Here is a 23,382-nt window from a genome sequence, read left to right on the forward strand (position 1 = left end):
TATTCTTTAGAGTGCAGATTTCTGCAGTCATGTCCTCAGTAAGTAATGCAAGTTGAGGACTGCAAAAACAAACAAGCAACAAAAGAACAACCAACCAACCAAAAAATCAACAAAGAAATCCCAAACAACAACAACAAAAACATACCTGTTTTTTTCCTTGATAAGAGATGTGTTTTCCCTCTCTTCATTAAACATTGTATTGGAAATTGTAGAAAATTACCTTCTCCTTTCTGTTTCCCTTAAACACTTGTGTAATCAGCCAAGATAGCTGAAAATTACACAGTGTTTTTCCACTGGTTCTTCATTGGGAATGTTGTTAAGTCCATAAAATTCAGTTAAGCAGGATCTTCTTTTAATGATAATACTTTTCGTTTTATTTCACAGTTCAAAATAGTTCCCTTACATGAAAAATAACTTCATGGCCTCTTCTGAGGACACTTTAAAACCTGAATTTGAAGTCTTTAGCACTTGCATTCTTGAAATAATAAAATACCCTCAAAAATACTTTCAATTAAAACTTGAATAAGAGTTTAGAAACTAGATTCTTAGGTTCTGTTTTTGAAGTGTTACCAGATCACATAACTAAATTTAAATTAATATTAAGTATATACTGAATTCTCTGTAATTCCAGTTTCAGATACACTTAGAAGGCATTTGAGGATTCTAGGATGATGGAATAAAATTAAAAACATCAAATGTGATTTGTTTCTTCCAGTTTCAATTGCAAAGTCATTAGATGCAAACTGTGATCAGAGAGAACAGGAATAATACAAGCAGCTGTCAGAAAAACACCGAAGAATTTGACATAAGAAGAAAATTACTTCCAAAGCAGAAAATGTCATCTTTGAGTACTTAATTTTTACAAGTTAGGTAGTTTGCTCTTAACTAAGATGTACTTCTTTCAGGTGATTGTAATTTTCTAACCTTTCTTCCCTTTACTTTGCACAGTAATTGACCTTACTTCTTGTTTAGTAGCAGGAGCTTCTGAAAGATAGCATAGATGTCTGCTTGAGTTGCAGAAGGCTGTTGTACCCTAATAAGCCTTTCATTATCTACTTTTAATGTGAAAGAGGGTAAGATATAAAAAGCAAAAGGCATGGTTCTGGCTCCAGACTTGATAGAATTCTGGTCAAGAAGAAAGGAAGATACAAATTCCCCACTCCAGCAGTGTCATATCTAGCTTGTCTAGAGGTGCTTGGTGGACTGTGTTTCTTTTTGAATTGCTCTCTTTAGCCTCAAGTTCATCCTGATTTGGTAAATGTAGGTAGTCTAATTGCTGTCAGCCTTCCAGTGGACATTGCCCAGTGAGGTCCTGGAGCTTGTAATTATAGTTTACATCCTTGCAGGACAGCTGTTGGTGCTGTTGAAACTTTTGCTTTAGCAGTTTCTGGTATCTTGGGGCATATGAACTTTCTGTGTCTTTTTAGTGGAGGAACAAGCTGTCCTATCTCTTCCTGTTGCTGGCCTAGGGACCACAACTCATATCACAAAGCTAGTTGACTCATCCTGGCCATCACCTTCCTGAAATTCAGTTTTGATGGTTGAAGTTGTGTTGGATGTGTCATAAGATCAGCTGCTTGATTTTAAGCTTTAATCCACAGCAACATTATCTTCCCAATATTTTTTTTCCCCACTGGGTCAGGATGGGACTTGCAGGTTAGAGTTGAACCTCCAACCCTTTGTATTCACTCTGTTGTTTCTACTTGGTACTGGGATTCAGTTTCTATTCCTGCCTCGTGTGTTCATTTACCTTTACAGGAAGGTTGATCTTATTTGCAGTCATATGTGTGAAGCTCTCACAAGTTCACTACACAAAAGAATATTTCAAATTATTTCAAGTTATTGACACTTCATTTTGATATGACTCATGGAAATGTGAGCTGCCTGTCCATTAGACTACTGACTCAGTGCTGGACCTGTGGAATAGTTGCAAGGGTAGACTAGAAATTCGACTCTGTAACAGGTTTTGACTTTTTTCTTTTCTGTTCTCTGTGAACGTGTGGCATTTCTTTTTCACATGTTACCTCTCATTGGAAAGTTGAGCTGTGGCAAGGGGAAAAGGGAGCAAGGCTGTGAACCACAGCCATTTTTACTGCTATTATGAAGTATTTTTAGGCTTTCTTGAAACAGAAGGAAAAGCTACTGCACCTTAAGTTGGACATTTAAAAGACAATGGAGACTGATGAGCTTTTCAGAGAAAAGATGTTACAAGATTCTTTGTAATTCCCCTTTCTTATGATAGCTAGAAGTGCTAGTGTTCAAGGAATTCTCTATATATGATGAAAACATTAAAACATTTGTTCAGACTAATACAATAGATGGTTTTCTCTGTACCAAATCAGCCTGTTATTCTAAAAGATGCTCTCTCCTCAGCCTATCATCCTAAAAGGTGCTCAGTCTCTTTTTTCCCTTTTTTTCTTTTGTTTTTATAACTTCCCATGAAACATAATCCAGAAAATCAAGCAAACAAAAAAAGCCACAAAATCCCCCACAACACAAAAAAACCCCAACACTACCACTCTCCCATTACTGCTTCAGCAAATGCATTCTGCATCATGTTGTGAATGTTAACAGATTCAGGCTGTTCCAGACAAGAAGATGGAGAGCCAATTCCAAAACTAAAAGCTCCTGAAAGTAGTACTCTGGTAATCTATTCAGCCTTTCCCCACCCTTGGTTTCACTTTGGGAACTCCAGTGTCTCTGTTGACTTTAACCATACTGATCTTTTGTGCGGGAAAAAATCAGGCCTGTCAAGTAGATGCATCCCAGTTATGCATTATTTTATAAATAAAGTTGTCTTAGGTCTTGCTTTTATGAGGGAAGGAAAGATGGGTTCTCATTGTGCATTAATAGCAGTATATTTGTTTGGCTGTGTAATTCATCTGCCATTTCTGTTCTGACTGTGTCGTGTCAAGATGGTCCTACATGGCATCTGTAAGGCTCAAAACTTAACGTGACAAGGATATAAATGATTGTTGCATGACCTACATCGCATTGTGAAGAATGGTAGCCTTTAACCAAATTGAGTGTGGTATAAGTGAGAGGATCTGTTTTGTCATTCTATATGTTCTTGAGATCAATGATTTCACATGAATAGGAAAAGCAATTTTATATTATTTCTGTCTAAGTTGAGAATAAGTTTATTAGGAACAAGAGAGAGATTCTTCTAATTATACTTGAAGTATTTTACTACCACTTTGTCACCAACTTACACCTTTAACTGTCTTCAGAAGTTTTTAGAACATGGACTCTTAAATTTGAGACTGTTGCATTGATTTCACAGGAATAGCATATGAGCACGTTTGATACTCTGAAGATCAGTGTAGCTACAAGTTTTATGCTGTTACGGTTTGCAGTTTTACAAAGTTTCTAATATCTAGGGATAATACTTTCCTTGTGTGTATCTGTTTGAATTTCATTTTAAAATGTTTATTGTTTTGGTTCCATAGCCATGAATCAGCGAATCAGCCAAAGTGCTCCAGTGAAACAGCCACCCCCTCTGGCTCCTCAGAGTCCCCAAGGTGGTGTGATGGGTGGGAGTAGCTCTAATCAGCAGCAACAGATGAGGCTTCAGCAGCTACAGATGGAGAAGGAAAGGCTGAGACTGAAGCATCAAGAACTGCTGCGGCAGGTGAGGCCACAGGTTAGACACCTACTTCCACTATTTCTTTTGTATGTTGTGTTGTGTTTTGGCTAAGTTGTTGTTTCACTGAGCTTTAAAGACTAGTAACTGTACAAAAAGCATTGAGATCTAGAAAGGTCTGAATTTGTTCTGTTAGTGATAATAGGTTGGTAGTAAAAAAAAATCATCTAACTTACCAGACGGAGGGATTTTGGTTTCCTCCCTTATTTCTCTCTGTAACAAAACTCTCCAAGAACAGGCTTCTTTAATCGTAGGATGACATCATGAACTGTTGATCTGATTGGATATTCCTCTTAAGGATATATTTCATACTTGTTGAGTTCTGAGTTGTGCAAAAAAGACAAGAAGTTGCTTTCCACAGCTGCTTTAGTTCTCCCTTTTAAATGGAGGAAGGTTTTTCACTTATAGAACCTGTCACAGTCTATAGGATTTCAAAGTACTTTAAAAATTTATGTAAGATACATCATGGAAATACCTTGTTAAAATCTTACATGTTAAACAGTGGAGTGGAGCACAATGGAATCATTCATACTGTGTTTTGAACCTGTGTTTTTCTTATGCTGAAGAATTTCAAACTTCATAATTAGGCTGCAAGCTGATTCCTTTCAGTATTTTTCTACTGTATGAATATAGCTGTAGCAAATGTTGAAGTGTAGGACTGGACATTGAAATCTCTGGATTTTCAGTTTGGGCTTAACTTCCTTTTGACTGTAAGCCTCCTGCTTCAGTTTTTCCATCTAAAATGTTTTAAGAGTTACTACCATCTGTGCTAGATACTTAGAATATTCTTTGATTTTTTGACACTGCCAGAGAAAGTACTAATCTTTTCTTTGAGGAAAACCTTCTAAAATCTTACCTTGTTCCCTTTTCACTTTGGGTGATGGGCCTTATATCAAGAGAGGAAAATACCTTCATGTCCTCAAAGACAGCTTTTCTCTTTCTTCATCACCTGCAGTATTCTGTCCTGGAATCTGACTCTGGTTATCCCCTTTGTAGTCAAGGCCTGTTTTGTAGGAATCTTCAGCATCTCTTGGTGTAAGATGGGTCATCTTTACAGCCATTACTTTTTATAGTTCTCTAGGTAAGAATACATTGCAAAGGTGGCATCAGGACTTTCTGCTTAAGCACCTGGGCTTCTGCTGTTCCTGCTTTGCAATTAATCCACCAACAAACATTTTACCCTGTGCTAGCATGCTTCTAGGTAGGCCTTCTAATTGTATTCTTGCCTCAGTTGTCATTGAGAGCCTAACTAACTTTGGACCAGGCGATAGCCAGTTCCCTTCTTCTTCTTCTCCCTGGTCCTTGAGCTTATCTGTCAATTACGCATCCTTGGTAAATCTGTGAGTTTTGTTTCACTGTGTCGTGATGTTCATAGTTTCTTAACTCCCTTATCCTGTCTCATCTGGCCTGTCTTGGGGGCTTAATACTGCAAGATGGTGTTTATAAGACAGCCTGCATAGGCAAACCATGCAGCTAAAGTAATTTTTATCCATCTTATTTTTACTCTTAGGCATTGCGGAATATCAATCCCAGCACAGCAAATTCTCCAAAACATCAGGTAGGCTCTTAACTGATGTTTCAGCATAACTAGAAAAATGAAAGCATTACATTAGGCTAGCAGGGGACCTTTTTGCTACCTGAAAGCATTCAAAAAAATAAAAAAGGAAATAAAAAACCCAAGCTCTGCCATACACAGTTTTGAACCACTTCTCTGGTCATGACCCAAACATTTTTAAGAGTGCTGCATTTCTACAGTTTTGTATCAATATTTAAAAGTAAATAAGGAATTCATTGCACATTTTTCTGCGTTGAAAAACAACCATCTTATTTAGCATTCTTGAGGATACTGCTGTTCCAGTCCTGATGTCATCAAGATGTGTATTTAAAGCAAACCTCCCATTATATCTAAGGTAGTAGTTTATGACTTCTAAGTACTGTTCTTATGAATGTTCTTATCAGTTTGTTTAAACAGGTACAATCTTAAATAAGGATATCTGTAATATGTTAATAAAAAGTCACTTGAAATATTTATGATTTTTTAAGCATGTACTGTGTAACAGAATTATTTAATAGATTAGACTAACAAAATAATTGCTGTGGGGATGTAATATGTGATTATTATTAACAGAATCCTGCACACCTACGTTTTCTGCATAAAAATCAACAATTCTGAAAAGTCTCCCAGGTTCAGACCAAAATAAAATCACTCAAAATGAGAACCATAATGAACAGTTTAATGCAGACTTCTTTTAGGCTTTTAATAGGTTGAATATGGAAGAATCTCTGACAGGATGGATTTATGGATGTATTCAGACAGCTTCTTGCTGTTGCTAACAGTATTCTTAGTCTATGGGTTCTTAGGACAATATTTACATTGGCTTTTGCTGTACTCTTGTTTTTCTAAGAAAAAACACTACAGGCACTAGGCAATAAAAGTAATAAAAGAAAGTATCCTGTGTCTGCAAGCCATGAATACTGGTGTTGCTTTGCATTCTGAAGAGTACTGCAAAATTTGTATGTTACTAGTTCCCCTGAGAAGGTCATGTTCAATACAGGAAGTCCAGACCTTAGAAACAGTACTGCCAGCCTGAAAATATTGTTAGATATTGCTTGACAATATCTGTGCAACTGAAAAACTGAACCATTTAAATTGAGATGTAACCATTTGATCCATTTACAGAACATTAAGCACATAATGATCATGTTGATCAGTATTGAATCCTATTATGAAGGAGAAAAAATTCTTTCAGAATTTCTAGTAAACGAGGGAATAAACAGAGAAGCACACACCTCTATCCTATTTGGAACCACCTTATCTTCTGCCATGGTTAGGTCATTCAGAAGGGACTTTTTTCTTACTGAATGCCAGAAGTGTATTCTGTGTTTTCTTCTATGCCTGAAGCTCTGTTGCATGATTGCTCACTCTTCTATGGTAACTTCTTCCTGTTGCCAACTCAGGGATATGCAGCAAGTGGAGAACTTTGTATCAGTTTTATACCTAACAAGACTGGGTTTTGAAACTTCTTTAGTTTCTAGCTTACAACACAAAAAACCTGCAAAACCTCAAAGGGACCTTATTCATAATTCATTAAACTTTCATGTAGTGGTCATTTATGTAGTGCTTTGTTTGGGATAGGAACTAATGCGAGGATTTATGCAAAAATCAGGAATCCAGTTACATTTAAACTGGCTTCATACCAGATCACCTGTACACTCTACCTGCCTGGGGATCAGTTTTATTAGAGCCTGCATTTACTGGTGAGCCAAGCTGCATTTGAATGGTCTGTTGGATAGAAAAATAGGCAATTGTGTCACAAGTTCTATACACTAGACTATTCATCTTGTATCATCTAAATTTTTTGTGTGTTTTCACGTGTCTGTTCAATAGTGTAGTGAGCAGCCACACATGGAAGAAGGTGGTTAGAGAAATGCTTTGGGAATTTGTAATCTAGACACTTCTTGAGGCAAATATTGTTAGCCCTCTCCAATGAGTTATTGAGTCCCAATCTGTACATCCTATCAGGTCATAGTCAGCCTAGTGAATCGGTAAAAAATCTGCAGAAATAATGAATATTTCTTCAGTCAACTTTTTCTTTTTGACAGATCTTTTATTTTCTTTGTAAATAAAATTAATGAAGTTTAGAGGAATTACCTGCTTTCATGATGATAAAGCTGTGCTTGGGGGAAGAGCAATTGCTTCTTTTGCTAACGTTTGGGTGTTCTTTTAAGGAATGCTGAAAATAAAATCTTAGTTTGTCCAGTGCTCTTAATTCTGGGAAGATCAAATCCAGTTTAGAGAGAGATTGTTAAGAAGTTATATGACGTCAACATTCTTGAAGCTTGCCTCTAATAAAGTATCTCTTTTGTATGGATTAACAAAACTTGAGAACTGTTGTTTAACTTTTAACTGGATCTCTGAGCTTTTCTCAATTACAGAAACAAATAGGTTAGAACAGACTGGTGGAAGTCGTCTAGTCCAACATCCTGCATCCAGCCCAAACTCCTCTTTCTTCTTGACTTTTTTGTCCATGCAACCTAGATACGATGCCATGGTCACACTGGTGTCTTTGGTCAGGTTGTTTTGGTACTAAATGAACATTGTGTCCTTAGTTTTTTGTGTCTTTGCCATGATACTGTAGTATTCTGTAGAGATACTAATACTCAAAGTGCTATGGATAGAGGCCTTAGCACTTATGTACCTCTTGGAAGGATTAAACAGTTGTTCAGCTTCATCTTTTGTAGCAAGTACTGTAAAAGACTCTTCTTGTTTGAATAAGGATGTATTTTATTATAATTCTAAAAATGTCCAAGTCAAAGGTATTTGAAGCAAAAATTATAAATTCCATATTTACTCTGTAAACAAAAGTTATTGGTACATTCAAGGAATTTGAAAACCAACAAGCATCTGTCCAGTTACTTACAATTATCAATTATCTGTGAGCACCTTAATGATTTCTACCTGTCTTAATTAAGAGATTGAGTGATTGACTTCTTCTACGTCTCAAGTAGCTCTTCTTCCATTTTTCTGCAATTAACATCTGATTGTCAGCATCTCACCTAAAGTCAGCTTTTGTATAAATTACAAAATTGGCTGGATGTTAGGTACCAGATTTCTTGCCTTCTAGTATATGATGAAAAGAGACAGGGAGATAACATTGAGGTACTGATGGCATTATTCCTGGGTGTTGTGCAGACTACTTGCATGTACAAAGACAGGAAGATCTCTTGTTGGTCTGCTGTGAGTATTGGGGTCTTTTCTAGTAAGATGAGCATACTGCTCAGATGTTTATATGATAGGTTCCTCTGCATATGCTTGCTCATTCCATATCTTCTGCTTGTTTCTAGCACTGAATAGAGATCCCTATCTGAGAACCAGACACAGGCCTGCTTCCTTACTACTCTTCTCACCTGTGCTTTCCAACTTAGCATAGATTTTTTTGTTGTCTCTCTGCTGCTTTCTTGGCAGTTCTGCATACCTGCAATGTGCGCTCTGTTTGTTGACTCCATTATTTTGTCCTTTATATTTTATGATGAACTTCTTACATTCTCTGTCCTCCCCAGATTTAGTTTGTATCAACTTTTCAGTGACATCCTGGAAATTCCCCTGCTTAGTGAAGAATTTGCAAAGACATGTGGCCAGTCTGTCACTGTTTACTGAATCACTTGGGTTTGTTTTTTTCAAGTTTGGTCTTCTTGCATAAAATATAAGAACTTACAGTACTGAAGAGATACTGAGTTTGAAATGTTACATTAGTTTCCTACAATTCTTTGTTTTTTAAAAAGTTAGTTGTTGCTTGACACCTTTCATCAGCTTAGTTGTGAAGATTTCCAGTGTTCCTGGAAAGTATTCATCAGTTAGGACACTGTTACTGTTTTTCAGTGAAAGATTTGCTCAGTCACTTTGCAAAGCTGTATTATTGTCAGATTTGTGTCATTCTTTAGAAAGTAAGGCAGGCATCATTAAAAACAAGTATAATCTGGAATTCTGTACTCTTGGGAGTTCCAAGATACTAGTGAAGCTTGAACTTTTACTGAAGGACTTATTTTGGTTTGTGATATTTTTTTCTCTTCCCTGTAATATGTCTTTAAATAGCAAGAATTGCTTGTGTTCAAATCATAATGGAAATGGTGGGCAATTCATACTTTAGTTTCTGAGTAAATCCTAAGAAGCATTGTCCCTTGCATCTCTTGTTTCCTGTTTCTGTGTTATCTGTAGCTTATCTAAATTAACAATTGTCACAAACATTCCCCAAAGCTTTTCGTTTTGTTGTGTTTTACTGACTTGATATCTCCTTTTACAAATCCTAAGTTTTGGGTTTTCTCTCATGGTTTAAGTCTTCTGTTAGATATTTCTTTTGCACAATGAACATAAACTATTACTGATTTCTTACTCTCCAAAATCAGTAACAGAATATTACTGGGGAAATGTCATGGAGATAAGGGAGCTGAACACATAAACAGTATTGTAAATAACTTGGAAATTCCAAATAGACAGGAATCAATTTTGTATGCATTTGTCTCTGTTTTCATTGGAACTGCTGGCATATTATTGTTAGCAAGAATATTTTACTTGGATAACAAACTGTTGTTCACCGGACTACCTTCCAAAGATCTTTGTAATTAATGAACTGACTTCTGTAGCTTGAGTCAGTACATTCAGCATACAATAACAAATCTTAAATTATTGTCTCTATTTATATAGGCATCTGTTTCTAGGAAAGCACTTGGATTTTAGGTAGCTAAAGGTTAGTTGAGATAATCTGTCAAGTATCTGTCATTTACTCTATCAGCTGCACAGAGATTTGTTACAGAGTATAATGAGGCTGACAGGTGAGGCAGCACACCTATGCAGTGCTATGACTTTAGAAATTAATTCAGGAGAAGACTTAATCAGTGATTTAGAGCCATCCTAAGCTGGGGCTGAAGACTGCAGCAGGGGAATTGTGTGGTAACTTTTAAGCAAAATATTTGCTTCTTAATAAAATGGCTTCTGACTGAGAGGTCTAGTAGTCGTGTTCTGGCAAACTGAACTGCACAAGTTTAAGACATTAAAGTCAGCTGTTTGCCAGGGATTGCCTTAATAATAAGGCAGCAGAAAGTGCTGTGTTTATCATGTGTTTTTTCATAATCTAGAAAATGAAGTATTGCTGTGGCTGCACTGCAAGAGAAATCAGACACCTGATCTATCAGAAAAAATATTTTTTCAGCTAGATTGGTTTTCTAACTTGTCTTAATGGATGACCATACAAATGCTAGTTCCAGTTTAACAGAACAGTAAGAATATGCAGTCAAAGGCTGTCTGGGACTACCAGTAAAAGTCACTTTGAAATTGCCCCTGGTTTGTGGTATGCAGGGATTAAGAGATCAAAGCACACATCTTCCTTTGCCAGGACTGACAAACTTGGCTTCTTCAAAACACTGTTAAATAAAATAGAAAGTTTTGTCAAACCACCAGAAATTTCATCTTGGAGTTGGATGTCCTGTAGAAATTATGGAGATGTTCCCTGACCTAACTATTATGTAAGTCTCCAATATTTCTGATGAGCAGTACACTAAAGTACTACTTTAAAGACTGCCTAGAAGGTGCAAGTGTGATTGGGCATGAATAGAAGTCTTGTGTGGCTGGATTGAAGGAGGAAGGGCATACTGGCTGCCATCAAATTTTACAAACTGTGGAATTCAGACAATTTTACTGCACAAGCAACATTGCTGTTGTTCAACAGTCCTGAGAACTAAGCTCTTTAAATGTTCTTTGGCTTCTGAAATAGTATAGTTTACTTCTTTACTGAAAATATAGATCCAAATGAAGTGTTGTTTACTACTTTCTGTGGCAAAAGCTGCGGAATTTGTATTTTAGTCTGTTGCTAAATGCTGAGCATCAGTAGCTAGCAGTTACACATCAGGAAAGGTGTTATATGAGGAACATGAAAATTCAGAAGTTCTGATTTCACTTGTGACACCTAAGCTATGCAGGTTATTAAAATAATTTTCTTGCTTCTCTGTGAATGTAGATATTTATGGATAAGTATTCTGTCTAAAAGTCTATAGGTCTGTATTCATCGCTTCTGACTGTTTCTATGCCATTAAGTGCTTCAGGACACAATCTGTGACTATATGAGTTGTAGCTCACTGCAATGGATTTCCTGGAGTGGGTGGTGCTCCTTACAGGAGTAGTGCTGAAGCAACTGATCAGCAGAAGCTAATGAGTCGTGTTGACCTGAGTACAGTTTGGCCTTTATGATTGCTGACTCCTGCTGAAATGTTACCTGCCTTACTGGTGCTCTGATACACCTTGGTTGGGCAGGTGCAGTACTGGAGACATGGCAGATGGATTAGTAACAGGAGTATTGAAGCAGTGGCAACAAGACTGCAAAACCAGCCAAGAAGCCAGACTTTATTTACAAATGTCTATTCCAATGTATGCTGCTCTATCTGTGCCTGCAATGCTTTGTGTGCAGCCTTGAGTTCTTTGCCAGGTGTGTACAATACAATTATCACTCTATCAGTACCACCTTTTAAATTAAATTTGCTGGTTTTCATGATTGCAACATTGAATGACTTGTGCTTCCCCCTTACTCTTCACTAATTGCACAACTCTTTATTGCTGAATTCATGTGCCTTTATCTGTCTATGTGTTTTCCTTGTTTCTTTTGTATATATGCTGCAACTTTGTGGCCCCTAAACAGGAATGTAAATACTTGCTCTGAAGAAATAACTGATGCTGTAAGTCATGGTCGTCTTTTTCCCTTAACGCTTCCTCTCATCATGGTGAAGCCTGTGGTTCATTTGAGAGCTGGTCAGTGTTTTGGGGGTAGAAACTTTACAGTGAGCCCCTTCTTAGGTTAAAAAGGACAGGGAAATGCTTGGAAGAGTCCAGCACATAGCCACAAAAACGATTAAGGGAGTGAAACATCTTCCTTATGAGGAGAGAGACTGAGGGAGCTGGCTCTCTTTAGCTTGGAGGAGACTAAGGGGTGACTTCATTAATGTTTATAAATCTGTAAAGGGTGAGTTCCAAGAGGATGGAGTCAGGCTCTGCTCGGTGATGCCCAATGACAGGACAAGGGGCAATAAGTGGAAGTTAAGGCACAGGAAGTTCCATGTAAAGATGAGGAAATTTTTTTTTTTTTTTTTTTTGTGAGGATGTGAGAACACTGTAACAGGCTGCCCAGGGGAGTTGTGGAGCCTCCCTCTCTGGAGATACTCAAAACCTGCTTGGATGCGTTCCTGTGTGATCCGGTATAGGTAATCCTGCTCTGGCAGGGGGGTTGGACTAGATGATCTTTTGAGGTTCCTTCCAACCCCTAACATTCTGTGATTCTGTGATTAATGCAAATATTTTTAAAACCCCCACCAAACAATTCTAGGGCTATATCAATTCAAATTGAGTAGTATGCCATACAGTAAGAATATGATAAATCATATGTGCAATGGAGTCTTTTATCTTTCCTCAAATGTATGATGAAGATAAAAGTGGTCTGAACAGAGTAGTTTTATGAAGTGAATTTGGACATGGTGTGAATGACCTGGAACTTTATGTAAAAAGTAACCTGTATGCGATTATGAAAAGAGATAAAAAAAAAAGTTGATAAGGTCAGCCAGATAAATTGCACAATGCTGACCTTATTTTTAAAATTACTTTGCTTAAGGAGATGACAGATCATTTTAGTCTTTATGTAATAACCAAAATCCATCTTTTGTGTTAACAACAGGAATGCTAAGCTTTTTTTTTTTCCCAGAGGTACTTTGAAAAGTTTGACATACTTACAAAAATAGGATGAGATCAAGTTATAGAAATCTAAGCCAGGATTTTGTCATGGTTTTATTTTTGCCTCCAGACCTAAAATATTTCTAATAAAGGATATATTTTAAAGCATGAACTAAAAGCCTAGCACTCATATTGCTCTGTTTGGAACTGGGAGAGGCTTGTACACTTCCATATTTTTGGTGGTGGGTTTTTTAACTATACATAACTTTTGAAATTTAAAATCAGTTTTATAAGGAAGAAACAAAAACACTGTTCTGCAAGGAACACGTTTAGGAAAAAATAGTCTTGATGGACTCGGTAGGGCTTGTCAAAAACTTTGTTTATTTTACAGAATGAATAAAAATTGCTCTGTTTTTGGTTTTTTAATAGCTTGTCTCTTTTGATAATTCCTTTCTTTTTCTGCCCCTAGAATGACATAAATTTATTATTTGAATGAGTAATGGAAAAATGTTTTTTTCTAGGAGGAAGTGCTGTAATTCAGCCTTCTGAATAAGTAACAATAATGCTACTTATAAATAGTTTAACATAATTGTAGTTTTGCACTTTCAACAATGTTGTTGTTGAAAGAAGGGTATAAGTAGTACTAATATTAAAAATGCTTATTTCACTACATCGTACATGCCAAAGAATAGGCAAAATAAAATTATCTCTCCTGGTTGAATAGATCTCTTTTTACTGGTCCTTCAGTGAAATGTGATTATTTTTCATTTTAGCTGGCTAGTATCTGAGCTACATTTATTTTACCATACTATTTAAGTTCATGTATTAATGAAACTTCAATCTCTCCTACCCTTCAATGATTTGAAATACAACCAGTTAACTTTCCATTTTTACAAATTGTTTATTCCCTTGTACTGACTTTTTTCCTAAGGTATAGAAATCTATGGTTCTATTCTTTCCTGCTGCCAGTAGCTCCTGGAAAGGTGGCCTCTATGAATTTATTTTCCTCTCCCTCTTCTGTTTTTCCTTCCCCCCCCACCCCCCCTTTTTTTTTTAAATTATTATTACTGGGTGGTGTTGTTATTTTATATAAAGCTACTGCCTTAGGAAACAGTGCTAATTGGAAAACCCAGGCCTACCACACAATGAGATATAATGTCACTTTAGAGCTTTATATACAGAAAAGATTCCATGTTGGTTTTACTTATCATCACTCTTTGGGAAACTGGTGTATGATTAAGCTTCTTGTGCAGGCTACTGGCAATTCTGTCCCCTCCTTTTCATCTTTGTCAGGGGCTACAGCCCAAGGAAAATGCAACACACAGATCTAAGCAAGGAAAGGGGGAAGAGAGAATTCTTGCCACAGCCAGGTAGTTGCAGCCACATAGAGCAGAGTACTCATTGATTTACAGCTCTGCTATCAGAGTGGAGAAGGAAGTTGTGCTGTATTCCAGGCATGAACCCAAGTCTGAATAGATTCTAGAAGGAGTGGTGCAAAATTCCTTCCTTCTTCACTAGACAAATAACAAGACAGAATGAGGTAAAAGGAGCTGCATCACATGAAGGCAGTTTCTCAGAGAAGAGGTGGCTTAGGTGATGTATGGAAGAATATTGGTCTTCAGAGGAAGATTGTGATGTGAGCAGGCAGGTCTTGAGCCATCTCTGGGATAACTGTTCTAAGATCTTCTGCCTTGTTTAGATCACCATTTGGGAAGCATTTCAGTAATGAAAACCTTTTTTCCTTTCCATTTTTTCTATTTGGATGGATTGAGTCCACCTGTATATCAACCTTCTTGTATCAAGGCTGGTGTGACTGATAGAAGTTTGTAAACTTAGCTATTAAGTAAAACCTCATTGTATAGTCATTGCACTTGAGTTTATTACATAAGCAAATGAAAATTATATGGATATGCCAAAAGAAATGATCTAAAGATGCCTACCATCCTGTGATCTGAAAATGAGAAGAAGGATTATTATTATTATTATTACTATTTATTAGAAAAGTGGCCAAGTGGTGGGTAGCAGAGAACTGGATTTACTTGGAGTAGGCAATTGGGTATGACAAACATAAAACCCACTGGTATGTTTGTGTACTTTCTGCAAAGGTCTAATCAACTGGAGTGAGAAAACCTAGTACAAGACAGGAAACTTGGTATTAAAGAAATACATAGAATAATAATCCACAAGAATGCGAGTGATGCATATAGAGATTAGAAAGGAAAAAACACAGGTGATAGGGAACTATTCAGTATTTGGCACAATCTGATGGAAAATAAAATAACCTTAGACTTTTTTAAAAAGAAATCACTTTGAATTGGAGAAAGACTATTTTTGTATCTTAAAAGTCTACAGTAGTCTTTAGGCACATAATTGAGAACAGATGCAGACCTCTCATTTTGCAAGTGAGAAACACTGAGTATTGTCAAGACAGACAAGATTGGGTTTGCCTGAGATTAGTTTCCCAGGCACAGTCTGGAAGTCGCATACCACTAATAAAGGTAACCAGCTAGTCAGTAGATTCTTTACCAGTTTCTGCATCAACAAAACACAGATTTGGTGAGCCATTAATGATGTTTTAAGAGAGCTGCTTGAAGAAAATTATTGTGTTGTCCACATGTGTAACTCATGGATTACCTGTTTAAAAAGAGATGGAGGGGGCACTGGAGATTGCATTAAATGCTGCTTATCTCCACCCACCTTTAATTTTGTGTATTTTGTGTTAAAACTTATTAAAGTAATGGCAGCCTTTATGGAGGAATTGATTCAGGTTGGTGAACAGTCAGATGCATAAAAATACATATGTAATGCAAATCCATAAATTCAGAATGCAGTGTCTTAATTTTACTAAGAAATTCTTAGGGATTTGAAGACCTTTAAGATGTATGCATGGGACAAATCACTGATTTGGTCAATCAGAAATTTTAAAATGCATGCCTCAAACAGGAGAAGTAAATGGGAACTTGCAGAGAAAGACTTTAAACATTGTCGAATGAAGAAAGCAAGGTAAAAAGGAAACCAGGGACTATCAGAACTTAAAAAACATGAGGGGAAAAGTGCTGGTCAACAGAGCTAGACAGATGTATCTTAGGAGTCAGATAGTGTTAACAGTTCTCTTTTTTTGGTCATAAGAAAAGACTTAGCAACAGGATTTTGAAGTGAACTGGGAAAGATTTTTGTAAACATACATAAATACATTTACAGTGAAGTCTCTGTAATACTACTAGACTTGTCTGATGGAAACATTCATTATCTTTTGAAGTCAGTGAAAATTCTTGCTATGTTTTCAGAAACTTAATTTCATTTAAATCTTGTAACTAGAAACAGTAAAAGCATCAATTACCTATAATGGCACATGTTTCTGTATCTAAATGTGTGTTCAAATGCCTAACATTATCTTTCTTTCTCCCTTTCCCCCTGTTCTAGGAATTGGCTCTCCGTAGTCAGCTTCCAACAATGGAACAAGATGGTGGATCTCAAAATCCTGTTTCATCTCCTGGAATGTCTCAGGAACTGAGAACAATGACTACAAATAGTTCTGATCCTTTTCTTAACAGGTTTGTCTGAGTAGCTTCTAGAAGGAAAAAATTGATTTAAAATTCTGTTTGGTACATGTAATAGTTTATTTTGAACATCTGTCTGTGCCAAAAGCCACAGCTGTAAATGAATCTTTCCTTAAATGGCAAGTCTAGTAAAAGTTGAGGATTAAAAGCTGTCTCCTGTGGGAGGAAGTAGTCTGTTCAGACTTGTAGAAAGGTTTTTTTATTCAAAGTCATAACATGTTTGCTTCTGCATAATCTGTTGACTAACAGTCATTTCAAATTACTGACTCAGAAGAATTTGTGGATAGCTTGCTATGAGATCAAATGAACTGTGAGGCACATTTAGGACTAGACCTTGAGGTTCATTTTAAGGTTTCTCCATTCATCCCTCCTCTCCACTTTAGGTATTTAATTTAGCAGTATTTTTGCTCTATTGATGTTAGGTCTGCAAATAGTGGCCTGTTTAATTTTCATTGCTGTGTGATTTTGAAGTGGGTCTTTTAATCACGATTTAGAATGTTAGAGTATAGACTATTCTTTTTCATACAATTTTTTCCTTAATCCCCCTGAGTTAGAGTGTTTGTTTTGTTGGAAATACTGTTCTAATTACAGCTTGCAATTGCTTTATACTAACCATTGCAACTTTGGAGAAATTGCTGCAGTTTGAGATAAGTTGCATCAGTAATTTAGCATGCTGGTAAGAAAATACGAAAACCACATAAACTTTTAATTAATGAAGCAAAAACCTGCTAATGTCTCAACAGTATCTGGCAGTTGATCTTAAGTTGGAGTAGTTAATTATGTAGCTCTTAATTGGCTTATATATTGTCTGTATTCTAAACTGATGTCAATTTAGTATCCCCTATGATAAAAGAAAAAATATGTGTTCTCTCAGAGTTCATCACTACTTCTCTGTGTTACTTTGAAATGCTAGCCCAATTTTAGGATGCTTCATGAAGGATAATAATATCTTCATTTTCCTCTTTAATGGTATATTATTATATGATGGAAAGCCCCATAGTTTTTGTCACCAATATAGTTTCAAATCTTGTAAGGTAAAAAGTCACATGATTTTGGAGTGGGGCAAGCAAAAATTCCTGCCTTAATTTCAGATACTGAAAACTATTAAAATCTTTTCAAGCCTTTGCTGCAATTATAAATCCCTTCCTGCATTCTTTTAAATAACTCGATGTTACTGATACCTCACACCTGGATTTTTCATCCCCAAGGTGTACTTTCATTGTATGTGACTGTTCCAATAGATGCTCCATCAGATTAGCTTCTTTCATTTTCTGTCTTTTCCAGGAGACTTCTCTGTCATTTCATATACTCTATCCTCACTCTAATTCTCACAAGTAAAGTTCAGTGGTGATGGTACAAGAACATACTTTCCATCTTGTCAATAGAATCTGTTGTCATTCATATACCTTGAGTTATATAACCAACATCTGTTGCTAGTAAGCTTTTTCTCCTACTGCATGAACTATTGTCAGTGTTAGTGTTGTGTGTGTTACTGTGAGAGCAGGAAAAAAGTTTCTGTCTCAAAGTATGCAGTGTTTTGTATATATTGGGGGGAAAAAAAGTAGAAAAAGATAGCCTTGACATGGAAAAGAAAGTAGTGGTGTTTTGTTATTAAACTCCCTAAGGCATCCAATAGTTTTGCTCGAAAGATTTCCTTGATGTGCCTTATGTTGAAGTTCAGACTTACAGAAATGCTTCTTTCAGTCTTCTTAGGGTATATATAAAGTTCTTGTGGGACAGTCCTATGAACTTCATAGGTAGAGTCATAGAATAGTTTGGGTTGGAAGAGACCTTTAAAGGTCACCTAGCCCAACACTCGCTGCAGTGAGCAGGGACATCTTTAACTAGACTGGGTTGCTCAGAGCCTTATCCAAACTGAACTTGAATTTTTCCAGGGATGGCATCTACCACCTCCCAAGCAATCCGCTGCAGTTTTTCACCATCCTCATTGTGAAATACTTCTTCCTCATGTCTAGTCTGAATCTACCCTCTTAGATTAAAACCATTACCTTTTGTCCTGTTGCTACAAGTCCTTGTAAAGAAAGTCTGTCCCCACCTTTCTTATAGGGCTCCTTTAAGTACTGAAAGGCCACAATAAACTCTCCCTGAAGCCTTTGTTTCTCCAGGCTGAACAATGCCAGCTCTCTCAGCAGGTTCTTTTAGGAGAGATGTTCCAGCCCACTACCAAAGTTGGATAGCCAAAATTTAGGTAGTCAAATATTTTCTACTACCTACGTAACCAGAACATCCAAAAAAAGTTAGAAAAAAAATTGCTACATTTGAGCAATTTGTGAAAATGTACAGTAGTGTTTTCATTTGCATGGTCTTATCTCCTGTTTGCTGTCTTCAGTACTGTCACTGGAATTTTCTTTTATGAATGAGACATCTAGATATGCACACTTTTTTTCCTTTTTTTTTCTATTAGACTATTTCATCTTTTGGTTTGCCATTCTTTTTATATTTTTTTATTAGATTTATATTGGTAGTGACAGGAATTCTCTGTTTTACTTCTAAATTGGGATTTATTCTTTTGCATGCACATATTTTAACAAATATTACTTGAAGAAGCATCCATTCTATTTTGGGTAATGTGGTTTAGTTGCTTGTGGTAATTCTGGGTGGTGTGTCTACTAAATTAAGAAATCCATGTTGAAGAAATAGGAAACGTGTATTAAGAAGTGATTTAAAGAGAAGGGCTGGACATTCCAAGTGTGAGAGCAGCAGCTAAAAAGCCTTCTCAAGTGATTTAGTTCAGCATAGTCTCACTTCTGGTTTTGGTATTTTGTCCCACAAAGTAAACCAGCATGTTTTTCACAGAAGTTTTAAATAGCTTGATTATTTATGCTTTAAGTAAAAGAAATGTTAGGTTTCTTATCTTGTATGGCAAAGATGTCTTTGTGAAATCTTATCTGGATACACAGTCATGGCTGATGGCATTCTGCTTACACAGGGTTGAATAGCTGCTCAACTGTTGTCTGTCTGATGCTTCATACTTGACAAAAAAGACATACTCCCTATATTTCATGAGCACATTATGTTTTCTAATGCTAATTTGAACTGTAAGTTAAATTGATGTTTGTGTAGTAGCCGGAAAATCAGTTAGGATTGTCAGGGAATACTCCCACAACCAGAAGAACTACGACTTTTGATAATACTTTGTGAAGCTTGGATTTAAGAGATGCATGGGAAGGGAGGTAATGGTGTACTTCTACAGCTGTTTATGGAGGCCACAGTTCCTACCATTTCTTGGGCTCTTCTCCATGGGTCACAGCTCCTGCCAGGAACCTGCCCCCATATGGGCTCCTAAGATGCTGCAGCTTCCTTCAGGGCAATTAATGTGCTGAATATAGGGTCTTCAGTGGCGGCAGGGAGACACCTTGTGTCACCACGATGTTTTCTATGGGCTGCAGAGGAATCTGCAGTGACACCTGGAGCACTTTCTCCTCCATCCTCCTTCACTGACCTTGGTGTCTGCAGAGCTGTTTCTTTACCCTGCTCTCACTCCTCATTCTCGGCTGCTGCACAGTGGGGTTTTTTACCCTTTTAAAACTACATTATCACAAAGGTACAACTTGCATTGCTCATGGGCTCAGCTTTGGGCAGCAGCAGGATCATTTTGCATCCATGGGGTCAGCTCTTGTGTCTTCTCAGAAAGGCCACCCTTGAAGTTCCCCTGCTACAAAAAACTTGCTATCTAAACTCAATATGCTGATGTACTTCCCCCTCCTGCCCTCCCACACAGATCACCCACTGCAGCTTTCTTGGTCCTGCTAGCTGCACTGGCAGGAAGATGGCAAATGCATATAAGGCCCTGTGCCATCACTGTTTCTTAATTGTTCTGTCAACAAGATCGTGCTGAACAGGGCTTGTTTACAGGATGGCTTCTGTACCAGTGTTTGATTTATGTTGGGCTGCTCTCTTGCCATGACATGTGTAACTGAACTAGTAGTAATGCAGCAGTGGCAAGCAGTTGAAGAATTGCTAAAGGACTTACAACTATAGCTCCTATTTATAACAGCAATGACCTAAAAATACACTTCAGTGGTTGATTAAACATAGGGACATCAGTAGCTAGAAAAAAATAATTCTTACAGAAGTGTAAAAGGGTTTGCCATTACTGTTATCTTTTCAATAATCATTAGGGACTATCTGTGATATGCTTCCAAACATTTTTAGCTGTGGGTGGGTGCAAAAAGTTTTAAAACTATGCAAAACACAGGTAGCAGTTTTGTAAAGCTGCTTAAGTATGCTCTCATCATGTGAAATTGGATCAAAATAATATGGTTTTAATGGGAAAAGGTCTACATGAAGTAAAACCCAGATGTCTCACAGACCCAAGGGCATCAGTTTGTTATTAGAATAGAGCGTTTCTTGTGACAGCAATATTTTCAAAGCCCTTGAATAGGTTCAAAAGCAAGCATTTATTCTAATTTCTTCAGTATTGTACCCTCATTTTTTTTCTCCCTTTCTTCCATTACAGTGGAACATATCACTCCAGAGATGAAAGCACGGACAGTGGACTTAGCATGAGCAGTTACAGTGTACCCAGGACTCCCGATGACTTCCTGAACAGTGTTGATGAGATGGATACAGGTCTGTTTTCATGTACATCCTTAATGCATGTTTTCCAAATATATTTCTGCCTGTTTGTGATGAAAACAAGTGGCTCTGAAAAGCTGCAATACTTACAGCATTGTTTTTCTACCCTATTAATTTTCTGTAATAGAAATAATTAACATGTAATCAGCTCTATTGGCGGCCAGTCACTAGTGGTGTCCACAAGGGATGATCAGTGCTGGGCCCCATTCTGTTCAATATCTTTACTGATGATCTGGACGAAGGCATTGAAGACTTACTGAGGGCATCATCAGTAAGTTTGCAGATCACACCAAGTTAGGAGCAGGTGTCAATCTGTTGGAGGGTAGGAGGGCCCTGCAGAGGGATGACAGGCTGGATGGGTGGGCAGAGGCCAATGGGATGAGATTTAAGAAGGCTAAGTGCAGGGTTCTACACTTTGGCCACAACAACCCCAAGCAGCGCTACAGGCTGGGGACAGAGTGGCTGGAAAGCAGCCAGAAAGGGACCTGGGAGTGCTGGTTGATAGTAGGCTAAACATGAGCCAGCAGTGTGCCCAGGTGGCCAGGAGAGCCAATGGCATCCTGGCCTGTATCAGGAATAGTGTCGCCAGCAGGACAAGGGAGGTTATTCTGCCCCTGTACTCAGCCCTGGTCAGGCCCCTCAATTCAGGAGAGATGTTGAGGTACTGGAACGTGTCCAGAGAAGGGCAACGAAGCTGGTGAGGGGCCTGGAGCACAAGCCCTGTGAGGAGAGGCTGAGGGAGCTGGGGTTGTTTAGCCTGGAGAAGAGGATGCTCAGGGGTGACCTCATTGCTGTCTACAACTACCTGAAGGGAGGTTGTAGCCAGGTGGGAGTTGGTCTCTTCTCCCATGCAACCAGGAGCAGAACGAGGGAACACAGTCTCAAGTTGTGCCAGGGGAGGTATAGGCTGGATATTAGGAGGAAGTTCTTCACAGAGTGGTTTGCCATTCGAATGGGCTGCCCAGGAAGGTGGTGGAGTCACCATCCCCGGAGATGTTCAAGAAAAGACTGGATGAGGCACTTGGAGACACGGTCTAGTTAATTGGAAAGGGCTGGGTGATAGGTTGGACTGGATGATCGTGGAGGTTTCTTCCAACCTGGTTGATTCTATGATATGATGGGGGATCAATCATAAATTTTCCTGTTAAGTGTAAAAAATTGAAATACGCTAAATGACATCAAAGATCTGTAGAGATTTGTGTCAGTAGGTGAAAAAATTGAATCCAAGGCATGTTCATTGTACATCTGCAAGCAATCAGATCATCTTTGGATTTTGTGATGGATTTCTATGAATCATATTGCTTGTATGATGCAAGAGATACAGGATTAACCTTTTAATCAGTTGTCCTGGTAAATTGTGTATTAGGTATTTCCAGTATATGTAATATCTGTCTTGCTTTGTGTTATAACTAGGTGACAGTATCAGCCAAAGTAACATACCGTCCCATCAGAACCGTTTCCCAGACTACCTTGAAGCCATTCCAGGGACAAATGTGGACCTTGGGACACTGGAAGGAGATGGGATGAATATAGAAGGAGAAGAACTGATGCCAAGTCTGCAAGAGGCTTTGAGCTCTGACATCCTTAATGACATGGAATCTGTCTTGGCAGCCACCAAGCTAGATAAAGAGAGTTTTCTTACTTGGTTATAGGGGCCTCAGGGAGACTGAATTCTAAATCTGTGAAGGATCTAAGGAGATTAGGACATCTGTATCTGAAGTTCAGAACAAGCCAGTGTGGTGCACTTTGGCTTGTGTTCAGAAAAAAGTAAATGAACAAACACTCAACGAGATTCTTTCAGTTTGCTCTTCCTTGCCCGTCGCTGCTGTTATATATTGCTGACCTTTTTCCACAGTTGACTCTGAAGAACAGACATCTTCTTGATCTTTTTCTATTGCTGTTGCAACTACTGTTCAAGGGGGGTGGGGAGGGACGATGAGCCTGTTTGGATGACGAATGCCATTCCTTTTGTCCTCATGTGTGCTTGCATATCATTTTATCTATGTACTCATATTTGAGGGTTAATTTCTGCATGTCACTGCTTGTAGTTTGCTCAGCTAGTTGTCTTCTGCTGCCTGTGGCAAGTGGTAAAACATGACATACTGGGGTGACAAGCCAAAAATGATGTATCTGGTCAAAAGAAGTCAATACTGATTTGGAGATACGACTTAAAGGAGGGCTGAAGACTGTTTGGCATTAAGTGTTTCTACTAGTAGCTCTTTCATTAGTCACAAAGTGCTCTTGTTCATATGTTATAGTAAATCATGAGTCGTTTTACATAGAGACATATATGAACTTTGTTGCCACATATTCTAGCCTAACTTTTGTTTGTCAAAAATAGTTTGATTATTTTTGTTAGTTGGTTTAACTGT

At 37.7% G+C, this 23,382-nt stretch overlaps 1 protein-coding gene across 4 annotated transcripts in view; it reads left to right on the forward strand.

Annotated features, from left to right (window-relative positions):
• The window catches only part of YAP1 (Yes1 associated transcriptional regulator), a 93,785-nt gene extending 71,049 nt beyond the window's left edge, over positions 1-22,736 (forward strand). For 2 of the 4 annotated variants that reach the window (XM_054381620.1, XM_054381628.1), the window contains 4 exons: positions 3,450-3,631; positions 16,275-16,405; positions 20,892-21,004; positions 22,424-22,736. In XM_054381620.1, coding sequence (XP_054237595.1) covers positions 3,450-3,631; positions 16,275-16,405; positions 20,892-21,004; positions 22,424-22,662 — 665 coding nt within the window. In that variant the 3' untranslated portion in view covers positions 22,663-22,736. Of the gene's footprint in view, positions 1-3,449; positions 3,644-5,153; positions 5,202-16,274; positions 16,406-20,891; positions 21,005-22,423 lie in introns of all 4 variants that reach the window. The other 2 variants (XM_054381605.1, XM_054381612.1) reach the window with 2 other exon arrangements.
• The last annotated feature ends 646 nt before the right edge of the window (positions 22,737-23,382 follow it).

The sequence above is a fragment of the Indicator indicator genome, chromosome 1 (assembly GCF_027791375.1).
Source record: "Indicator indicator isolate 239-I01 chromosome 1, UM_Iind_1.1, whole genome shotgun sequence".
NCBI classification, from domain to species: Eukaryota; Metazoa; Chordata; class Aves; order Piciformes; family Indicatoridae; genus Indicator; species Indicator indicator.